The sequence below is a fragment of the Silurus meridionalis genome, chromosome 8, assembly GCF_014805685.1.
Source record: "Silurus meridionalis isolate SWU-2019-XX chromosome 8, ASM1480568v1, whole genome shotgun sequence".
In the NCBI taxonomy this organism is placed as follows: domain Eukaryota; kingdom Metazoa; phylum Chordata; class Actinopteri; order Siluriformes; family Siluridae; genus Silurus; species Silurus meridionalis.
In genome coordinates, this window is record NC_060891.1 from 19,652,147 (window position 1) to 19,663,428 (window position 11,282).

The 11,282-nt window shown below is 39.0% G+C and overlaps 1 protein-coding gene across 1 annotated transcript; it reads left to right on the forward strand.

Annotated features, from left to right (window-relative positions):
• The first annotated feature begins 1,133 nt into the window (after positions 1–1,133).
• Positions 1,134–11,105, forward strand: dlst (dihydrolipoamide S-succinyltransferase). The gene is made up of 15 exons (XM_046855541.1): positions 1,134–1,339; positions 3,591–3,624; positions 3,759–3,798; positions 3,903–3,964; positions 5,543–5,617; positions 5,718–5,773; positions 5,863–5,971; positions 6,802–6,966; positions 7,082–7,161; positions 7,352–7,449; positions 8,507–8,637; positions 9,185–9,258; positions 9,640–9,723; positions 10,083–10,250; positions 10,339–11,105. Exons 1-15 carry the CDS (start codon positions 1,277–1,279, stop codon positions 10,420–10,422), a joined length of 1,323 nt encoding a protein of 440 aa, XP_046711497.1. The 5' UTR covers positions 1,134–1,276; the 3' UTR covers positions 10,423–11,105.
• The last annotated feature ends 177 nt before the right edge of the window (positions 11,106–11,282 follow it).

Genomic DNA, 11,282 nt, shown 5'->3' on the forward strand with positions numbered 1-11,282 from the left:
ATACCATTAAAAATCATTTACATTTTTTTTGGGACAAAAGGGTAAACCATCACTCCTTAGGACAAGAAAGAAACATTTTTCTTTTTATAGTATCTTGTGTTGAGCTATTCTATTCATATTATATAATTATTTTTATCTTTAGTATTATTATCCTTTCTTCTTAGAGAGAAAGAAAGAAAGAAAGAAAGAAAGAAAGAAAGAAAGAAAGAAAGAAAGAAAGAAAGAAAGAAAGAAAGGCATTTGCTTGTCACATATACATTATAGCACAATAAAAATTATGGACATTTTTGGGAAATGTTTGGGTCAGAGCATAGGGTCAGCCATAATACAGCACCCCTGAAGCAGAAAGATTAAAGAGCCTTAATGTACAACAATAGCAGCTTGGCAATGCTAAGGCTTGAACCCCGGCCTTCCAATTAGTAACCCTGAGCCTTAACCATTGTAGGTGACCATTTAAGTATTTATATCCTATACAGTAGTCACTTATGCTTTCATTTCATTTAATTTAACATTTTCCACTACAGCTGTAGACTTTTTAACTTCTTGTTTTTTGTTTCTTGTTCCTGAATGTAGCTCATCTTAAGAACATGTTATCAACCAATTCAATATCACATCAGTCAGTTGGAATAGTGTGACATATAACCACAACTGAGAAGAGAATATTTTGGTGGTAAAACATCCTCAGCCAAGCACTGTGATCCTGAAATAATAAAAGTATGATGACTGTGGTGCTGGTATTAGCAGATCAGGCTCAGCTGGGTTGCTGGCATATATAATTAGCTCATTGTTGGGTAGAAATATATTCAGCCAAAAGCTAAATTTGAAACAGTTTCTGCAAGATGATGAGGAACACAACCAGATCTACAATGGTCTACAAGGTTGACTAACAAGTTGGGTGTGTTTAGCAAAGACAGACGGGATCAATGAAACCCAAAAATGATGTGGTTAGTGTTAGTCCTGTGTTCTTTTTGAATTGAATAGGATACATTTTTATAAAGAACAACATCTGGGCTACAAAATATATAGTGTACTCATGATAGTCAATGCTGACAAAACAGGCCACTGAGCTCGTACACTAGGCATAGGCAGGCGTGTGTGTACATGATACGCATGCGCAATTAATCTCGGCGAGGCACGCTGGCGTGGAGGTTTGTGCGCATGCGCGGTGTGGAGCTGCCGGGAGACGCTGCTCAGGTTGAGAGCGAAGAGTTCCTTCATCCTGTGGGGATTTTTTCCGCTGTAATATACGTGATACGGGCGTGTCATCGCAGCCGATATGTTGTCCCGTTCCCGGTGTCTCACAAGCTCTGTCGGTCGCTCTATCGTTGCCCTCCGACAGGTACGTAGCGACCATGCTAACGTCCCCGGTGAAAGCTGCAGGCGGATTCAGTCCAGAGTCATGCTAAGCTAACGTTCAGGGCTGTATCCTAAATCAGGTTAAACTAAACATGTAGTCTACTAGGTCTGTTTTAGGGGCAGGTATCTATGTAGTGCACCTATATAGGAAGCACCGGGTGACTTGAGAGTAAGCTCTTACTTCTACAGCGCTGTTTAGGCCTCAGTGCCAGACCAAGGACAGCATGTTACCCTGCTTTAATAAACCGGGCTAATACTTTTATTATTATATCATTTAACCCAAAAGTACACCTCCTGAAAATGCCACAAATATTTCATTGCTTAAAAAAACAGTTGTTATGCATATTTTTGAGGTTTAATTAGCCCAGAGAAGGGGACTGTTGGAGGGGACTTTGGTACGAGGTCATTCCATTGCTAGCCATTCACTAGCTACTTATTAGCTTGTTAGCATCATGAAATGTGCCTGTTGCTCGCAGTACGTCAAGGGGACTGGCTCACTTACATTTATTTTACTTAAATTATATTTGTATAGTAATTGTAACAATGAACATTGTACCAAGGCAGCTTTACAGTTTAGAAAATATGACACTTGTGTATTATTGCATGTTAGTCTATCCCTAATATGTCAGTGATGACAGTTGCCAACTCCCTGAGATGATATGAGGAAGAAACTTTTAGAGGAACCAGACTCAGAAAGGAGCCCATCATCATCTGGGTGACACAGAATATCCATTTATTTTAATTAGATTATGTGCAGTAATGGACACTTAAATACTGAACAGTTCATGCATGTTGTAACCCTAAGCCATTGTAGTAGTTTATATTAATTACTGCCACTTCCATTCTTGAGTTGCTCAGTAACGTTATAAGTTTTATTGCAGTTTAAAGCAATAACACTAAGAGAGGCAGAAGCAACAGGCCTGCTCCTTTTAGATCCCTCGACCGCTGATTCCCAACAGGCCTAAAATGGGAACATAACAAATCTAGGTAGAAGTCATCGTCATCCTCATGTGACGTTAGATTTTTCAGACCTAGTCAAATGTATAGCTGGTGGTTTTAAGGTTAATGTTTTGACCTGTTGATCAGAAGGTTATGAGTTCAAACCCCAGCTTGGAGAGACTTCTTGACCTTTGAGCAAGACTCTCTATGTCTCGGTTGCTCAGCTCTGTGGAATCCCTTTGGATAAGTCATTTGAAATGTGATCAAGTAAATGATCAGATGTAAATGTTATTTAAAAAGGTGAACGATTGGTGCTATTGAGGCTTCCTGTTGGTGTCAGTGATTTTATTTTATATATTGTTTTGATTTAAGTGTGTCATGATGCTGATCAATATAAGGACTGCAGAAGTTTGCAGGGCTGCTTTGAATACAGTAGTGGAAAGGGTGGTAATCGGTCGACAAATAGATCCTCGTCACCTCAAACTCAACGTGGAGAATGTCTGTATCTCACTGTTTAATGGCAAACGTAATAATTCTTGAATCGTAATGGGTGAGAGATCTGCTCACCAGAATGGTGTATTTGTTTCCTGATCACATGATTTATTTAACCAAGGCACCACTTCTCTATAAGAAGTAATCAGAAAAAAGGAAATTTTTTATGCATTTTTATTTGGATATGAGCAGAATTATAGCACAGGAAATTATTAGAGATCCGTAAGAAAGCATGGCTGAGAGAGGTTTTCTGGTTCCACAATGTTTTTTTTTTTTTATCGTTAAAATAGAAAGCACCAGAGCAGTTGAAAACAGGAATTTCGTTGGCAACCGTAACCTCTGAACATATTATTAGAGTGCCTTTCATTTGCATAAGGCAGATGTAAAAGTCCTACAGTGTTTGAGAACATATATATTTGTATTGAAATTGTACATTGCTTTGGAAGTGGCTGGATTTGTTACAAGACAATGACCTTGTTAATGTTAAGAAAAATGTATTGTGAATTTTTTTTCTTCACTAGCAATAGCAGTGGTTGCATTTCAGCTGAGCAGGTTAAATATAGTCTTGTGGCTTTAAGTGTTCATTTCCCAATAATCAACAGTGGTAAATGATTCTAGCTGTGTCTAGATCTAGGTTTTGGCATAGGCCTTTAAATCCTAAAATGTTTCTTCAATACACACAAATTTGAGTATGAATAGTTTGACTACTTATACCCTTTATAACCCTCTAACCCCCCCCTGTATTTCTTGAAAATGTGTTGTGTTTTATTGGACAATAATTTATGGTTGTTTTGTTTTTATAGAGTAACAATGTTCTAGCAAGACGAGCTGCTTCAGGTAAGTTTGCGTTAACTTGCATTTAGTGTATAGTATTATTCCAAATAAATATAAAACTTTCAAAGTTAATCGTAACCTCCGGTAGCTGATTGTTTTTCGACATTGTAAGCAAATTAATGTTCTTGGTTCTTCAGGCATATCGGCTTCTCAGTGTCTCACAATCAGGAACAATCTGTAAGTATTGCTTTAGGACATAGATATTAAACGCTGAAATATCTTTTGATTGCGTCCTTAATAATGAACACACATTTTTTTGGTTTCCTGCCATTGAATTGCAGGAAATATGAGACGAGGGCCAGTATTTTCCAGATTAGATACTTCAAGACCACTGCACCCCACAGTATGTATCTTCGTGCGCATACAGTTCTGGTGCCGATTTTATACTTTGTATCTGTAACATGTAGCCTGTTGGGAAGTTATTTAAAAGCAAATGATCCTACAACATCTGTTTAAGAAACAAGGAGCTGATCATATCTTTTGGCACCACATGAGACTGCTCTTTCCAGGCCAAAAGGATCTGACTTTATTATTTAGCTTCTCAGATCTTTTAAAGAGCTAAGAAGCTGTTTAAAGGTTGTTTAGCATATTTGAAATTAACACAATAAGTGGATCCATTTTTGTTTTTACACTATATCTTTTGTTAATCAGTGTATACATTATTGGCCTCCTGGTGTGAACTAACAGTGAGGAAGGGGGTGGGGTGGGGATCTGGAGAGGAAGCAGATATGGTGCAATGTCCAATATTGCAAAAGGGGCAGAGGATATGGATTGTCTTTATGTTGTATGAAAATCCACATTTGTTGACTCCTTCCCCCACCCCCCTCTAAGACCTAGGATATAAAGGTGTTTTAGTACTTCTTGTGCTTGCTGTAACACTGGCAGTGACTCATTTACAGAATAGTCAGAAAAGTAATAATATAAATTATGTGGTTATTATAAACTGTGTTAGTGTAATGGATACTTTCTCAAAGTATTTTGTGTACATGAAATGTAACAATAAAGGCAAACAGATATAGCTGAGTAGTCAAGCGTGTCTTCCTGCTGGTTTCTGTGTGGAAAAGGAAATGTTACTCTATTTAAAAAAATCAAGATATTAAAAAAAAAAGTCTGCAGTAAGACATCTAAAAAGTAATACACAATTCTAGGGCTGAGCTGATCCTTCGAGAAATTCCAATACATAAAAAAAAAAATCACCTTGATGCTTCGTTTAGTCCATTTAACTACAAACGGTGCACCGTGTTTCCCCACGAACCATTATTACTGACGCACCACCCGCAAAACTCTGGACCGCTCTGGGGGTCTCATATAAACTTTCCATGCAAAGGTTGAGATTTATAATAAAAAAAATTAAAAAAACACCTGATTATCTCTTCTTCATGGCACCTGTTAGTGGGTGGGATATTAGGCAGCAAGTGAACATTTTAGAAATAGGAAAAATGGAAGGGTTTGGAGTGAGTTTGACAAGGGCCAAATTGTGATGGCTAGACGACTGGGTCAACTGGGATGTGATTATACATTTAAAGCAATAAAATAATAGTGTATTGCATTAATTTGATTTATTCTGAAATTTTATATATATTATATATTATATATTTTATATATATTATTATTTTTTTATTTATTTAAACCAGCAGGCTTATTCTTTAATTGTTTCAAAATTTTTAATTAATTATTATTTTTCACTCTCCAGTAAGAGTGATGCTGTGCTCATGATTCTTGTTCTTACCTGACAAGTGTAGAACCCAAGTGTGGCCTTCTGCTGTTGTAATCCACCCACCCACCTCAAGTGCACTAAGATGCTTTTTTGCTCACCATGGTTGTCAAGAGTGATTGAGTTACTATATCCTTTCTGGAAACTAGTACCAGTCTGACCATTTTCCAGTCTAAGCACTGAAGAAATATTATTTGTCTTTTGCAGGGAATGAAGTTATTACTATTAACACCCCAGCATTTGCTGAGTCGGTCACGGAGGGGGATGTGAGGTGGGAGAAAGGTATGTGTGTGTGTTCTCTGTTGACCTCAAATCATTACCCTATTTACATTGTCAACGTGTCCACTAAATATTAACGTCTGTGTTTTGTTTTGTCTTATAGCTGTGGGAGACACCGTCAAAGAGGATGAGGTGGTTTGTGAAATTGAGACCGATAAGGTATAAAAGAAAAAGTACTTTAAGGGATATCACAACATTTCTAAAATTCCACACTGTGGTGTTAAGCGTTTTGCCGTGTGTACGTTCAGACGTCAGTCCAGGTGCCCTCTCCAGCTGCAGGAGTGATCGAGGAGCTCCTGGTTCCTGACGGAGGCAGAGTAGAGGGAGGCAATCCCCTGTTCAAACTGAGAAAAGGAGGTTGGTGCATAAAAGTCAACATGACATTTAAAGGGTTTTCCTGGAACAAAAGCACGATTATACTGAATATCACACAGCTAGTCACTGTGCTCATATCGAGTATTACAGCATGAATTCAAGCTTGATGTTGCTTTTGTATTACAGGTCTATCATATAACAGTTGTATAACAGTTCTATAGATCCTGAAGAAACCACTTATACTGCTAGGCCACTGCTTGTTAGACCCAAATAGATTTTCCAGATCCAAATTGATTGTACGTTACTCTTTAAGGTGCAGCAGGTTTTGCTTTATTTTTTTCCTTTACATTGATTATTTTTTATATTTAAAATCATACGCATACATAAATGATATATCCTTGGTTATTGACTGATGTTGTTGACTGTACAGATGGTAGTGATATTTTCATGCACACGTTAACACATCCAGTGCAGTTTGCTTGGAACTCTGCTTGCCAAGTCAAGTTACTGAACCAGAATTAATTGTTGTATAAATATGCAGTTAAATAATTAAGATAGAAAGGCAAATTGTTACAGATTTCAGAAGAGACTATATTCCCAATAATTCCATCTGATGAGAGCTATTTGTTTTTCTCTTTACCATTGGAAGGATGCACATGAAGTGCAAAGTACGATTTTGATTCAGCCCTCAGTGTGGTTATTAGCCCAGGATCTTAACTAAGCTGCCTTTAGCTCCTTGTCTCTTCTGATACATTTACAGAGGGATAAGATAATCAAAAGTATCTGGTACAGAATATAGCACTTACTGAAAATACTGTATCCTTTTCCTGGTAAAGGTTGAGCCTTGTTTTGTGGTTTCATGCTGTCCTCAGCCGGCGCTCCCAAGGCAGCTGTTGCACCCGCTCCAGCAGCTGAGGCCCCTGCGGCTGCAGCACCTCCTCCACCTCCTCCTCCTCCTGCTGCTACAGTGGGACCCATCCCAACCACCATGCCCCCAGTGCCACCTGTGCCAGCACAGCCTGCCACTTCCAAACCAGGTGAGTGGCCCTACATTCATCAACCATGCACTCACAGTCGAGAGTTCTTTTTGTTTTAATGAAACATGGAATGCAGCATGCTGACATGCTATAAATGTTTGTCAATTTGATAAAGTTTCAGACATCAAAGCCACTGCAGCCCCTGTTGCCCCTTCTACAGATGCCGGAGCAAAGGGAGCACGCTCAGAGCACAGGGTAAATACCTACAGAGGGTTGCATTTATTACCAAGCATGAGCATCACATTTTTAAAGAGATGTACACAAAACAGAGGGATAATGTAAGAGCAAAAAGAATATAGACATGCCCTCTAAAATGCATTATATATGAGGAACTGTTTCTAAACAGTGGGCAATTCTGATATTTTGCTTTCTTTTCATTCTGCAGGTTAAAATGAATCGTATGAGGCTGAGGATTGCTCAGAGGCTTAAAGAAGCTCAGACCACCTGTGCCATGTTGACAACTTTTAACGAGGTGGACATGAGGTCAGATTAGTCACCACTTTCTTTTTTTTTTTTTTTTCTTTTTTTTTTTTGTCGTCTAATTTCTCTAAAGGGACAGGCCCCGTTCTTTTTAGGAGTCATACATTGAGATCAGGTCAATAATAATGAGAAAGCAAAGTCTTGTAATGGTGGGGCAAAAGTCCTGTTTGTTTCCTAAACTTGATTAGAACCTCAGCAATGCTAACACAAATGGTTATAGATTGGAATCTGGCCTACAGGAAGAGCTTTTTGAAACCCGATGCCCATTTAAAGCCTGGAATGTAAATATTTGGTACTAATGTCGGTAAAAACAAAGATAAGATTTGGGTAAAACGTGCTTTATTAATTTAGAAGGAAACGTTAATGTCCTCAGACCCCCACCCTCACTTCAGAAGATGACACTTTGAGGATTTCTCCCCGGAGCAAATGGTGGTGTCGGCTTTCGGTTTCGCAGAGGTTTCGTACTCGCACAAATCTAGTTGGTATCGACGGAATGGAGCAAGACTCCGCAGGCCAGGGTTCGTACGGAGACGAAGTAGCACGGCCAGTCAGGGGCCGAGAGCATCTGCCCAGCTCTCCCCCGAGAGCAGCCCTCAGAGAGCAGACTGCCTGCAATGTTATGGGCTTTTATGACAAGCCAATAAGATTTGAAAGGTTTAGAAAGTGAAGATTTTTATCTCGTCTTCTCTCCTTTCTCGGAGAGTGTGTCTTGGGACGGTGCTAATTCCGTTAGCGGAGAAACCCTAGAGCTTAAGCGGAGTTGGAGACAGGAAAACAGACAATTAAAAAGCGCTGGGCAAGTGCACCATTTTTATCATACACGCAAAGCTTTGTCAATAAAATCCCTGATGTAGCACTTCAAGGTTGTTGTTTCTGGAAGAGATTTTGTTTTGCAGTCTGCAGCAACTATTCCAGCTGTGTATTAAAAGAATATTTCCCCCGGAACGTTTCTGTGAAATGTATGCCACCATGCAAATTTATAGTCAAATGAAAATTGGGTATCACTTTGAGTAAAGGACTGCTGCTTATTTTTTTCTCTCTTTTTTGTCCCTGACCGCAGCAACATCTCACAGATGAGGAACGCCTACAAAGATGCTTTCCTCAAGAAGCACGGCATCAAACTAGGCTTCATGTCTGCTTTCGTTAAAGCAGCAGCCTACGCTTTGGTAGACCAGCCAGCCGTCAACGCAGGTACGTCCCTCCAACCCCAGCTAGTCGTGCTTTTAATGCCTCCACCTCACAAACGACTACTAGCAGGCATCTGTGGTTATTGAGGTTGTGTGTTCTGCGTCTAAGATCACGATTTATAGACTATTTTTCCCCTCGGCTTCCTTCAGAACCACAGAAACCTGACCTACAAAAACACTTAGATTTTATATTTAAGTAGTGAGCCACAACCCAATGAAATGAAAGACACTAAAGCAGCAGCTGACTTTATTTTTCCATTTTCGTAAATATGGTATGTATGAGCGTGTTTTGGAAGCATAAAAAAATTTATATTAGAAATACATTCAAATACAGTCACTGTTACATGATTTATTCAGTTTGTCAAAGCTAATAAATCCTATACCAGGTCCCAAGTGATTTATTTTATTTATTCATACATTTATTTATTTATTTGTTTACTGTGTGTGTGTGTGTGTGTGTGTGTGTGTGTGTGTGTGTGTGTGTGTGTGTGTGTGTGTGAGTGAGTGTGAGAAAGTTTCATAAAGATCACAATTTGACCATTTGTCCCTAGTAATTGATGACATAACCAAAGAGATTGTATACCGAGATTATGTGGACATCAGCGTGGCTGTAGCGACACCAAAGGTGATTTTTGGATCTATTTCTCTCTTTCTCTCTCTCTCGCTCTCTCTCTCCCTCTCTTTAATAATTAGGTAAAATAGATAACATTAGCACACTTTGCCACCTCTAATATTGTAAAGTGTCACGTGAATAAGTGCATTTAGTCAAAAAGTGTAATGTAACTCCTGTAAATGAGCGTGAACATGATGCATTTCTGCAGTAATGTATTATAACCACTTTAGTACAAATGAGACCCAGTTTGGTCCGAGACCTGCAGTGACTGACACACTGGGAGATAAAGTGCTCTCATGTGCTAGCAGTTTTAGTTTAGTAAGCAGTGAATATAGAAATGTATTTGTGTAAACTGGATTCTGATTCATCCATGTTTTCATTTCATCCTTGCAGGGATTAGTGGTGCCAGTAATCAGAGGTGTGGAAGGAATGAACTTTGCAGACATTGAAAAGACTATAAACGAGCTGGGAGAAAAGGTAAGAGCCATTTTTCCTCTCTGGAACAGACTGAAAATATGAATCATTATCTTTTTATACTTCTAGTATGGGTTGTATAATCCGACTAGCTGTTTACAGTGCACTGTGAGAATACAAACCGTTCTTAGACCCTGCTATGCTTTAAATGGAACAACAAACACAAACTCCGCTTTTAGACAAATTTGTGAAATGACCTGATTAATCGGAGGGTTAAGCAGATGGTTAAAGTGGGAACCTCAGACCCACAGTATCTGAAAAACAAGTGGTTTATCCTTTGGTGGTGTTAGCTTTGCCCTTTAGAGTCCTAGAACGGTGCTTTAAATATGTCACTTTTTTTAAATATATATATTGGGTCACAGGCACGTAAGAACGAGCTCGCAGTGGAGGATATGGATGGTGGCACGTTCACCATAAGTAACGGAGGAGTGTTCGGCTCACTCTTCGGCACACCCATCATCAACCCACCGCAGTCTGCCATTCTGGGCATGCACGGTATCTTTGACAGGCCAGTGGCTGTTGGTGGCAAGGTTAGTTATTAATTTGCTGCATGTGACTAGTCAGTAAACGTACATGCTTTTTGACTTTTCTTTGTCTCATAATGTCTCTGGTTTTCAGGTTGAGGTCAGACCCATGATGTACGTGGCTCTGACATACGACCATCGTTTGATTGATGGCAGAGGCAGTTACCTTCCTGCGTAAGATCAAGTCTGTGGTTGAGGACCCCAGGGTGCTCCTCTTGGATATGTGAGATGTCATAATGCACAGATTAATGGCTGAATTTCTCAGACTCTCACACAGTGGTTATTCCCCCCTCCAGAAAAAAAATCCTTACTGTGTGGTCAATGACTAAGGAAAGAAGCCTTTGAATGTTCATTTACTCTACAATAATAAGAAGGTAAACTTTGAAATTGCATGGATTAGACAGGAGAAAGGCTGATTCTTGTACAGGTGTCTGTCGGCATCTTTTTTTTTTTTCCTTCAAGAAGGTGCTCATGCCATTCATAAGTGATTTTTTTTGCCCATTGTTTAACTTGATATGTATTCAGTCAAATGTATAAGTTAATCAGAATATGTCCAAATAGTTTTCTGACTGGTATAAAAAGCACACAGTAGTACACAGAATCTCATATTACACACTTTGTGTTTTCAAGAGGTAGTGATCCACCAGCTGACCAGCAAACTGTTGTACTGTACTGTTCACAATGTCAGCATACCTTTTTCTTTTTAACACACACTTTGGTACATACTTGTGTTTACAGTATGGCCCTTAAACAACGTCAAGATCAGTCAAACTCATTGGGAAAACTATTCTGTCTATGCCGTGTAAAGAAAGAACTATTTAAAGAGGAAAAAGCTTTTAAACAATAAATGGATGAAAATCACAGGTTTTTTTTTTTTGTCGTGTTCTGGTGCTTATTCTCGTTCTAATATTTAATCTTAGACATCAACCAGTTATAGGTTAATAGCTGATAAACTGAAGTGACCGTACTGACTAGAGAGAGTTAAGGATCGGCCACATTGCTGCTGCTTCTTCAGCTACTCTGATGATCAACTTTAAG

Coding starts and splice junctions, on each gene's coding strand:
- dlst (XM_046855541.1), top strand. CDS start 1,277: ATGTTGTCCCGTTCCCGGTGTCTCACAAGCTCTGTCGGTCGCTCTATC. Junction 3,965..5,542: donor CAAGACCACTGCACCCCACA/GTATGTATCTTC, acceptor TGTCTTTTGCAG/GGAATGAAGTTATTACTATT. Junction 5,774..5,862: donor GTGAAATTGAGACCGATAAG/GTATAAAAGAAA, acceptor GTGTACGTTCAG/ACGTCAGTCCAGGTGCCCTC.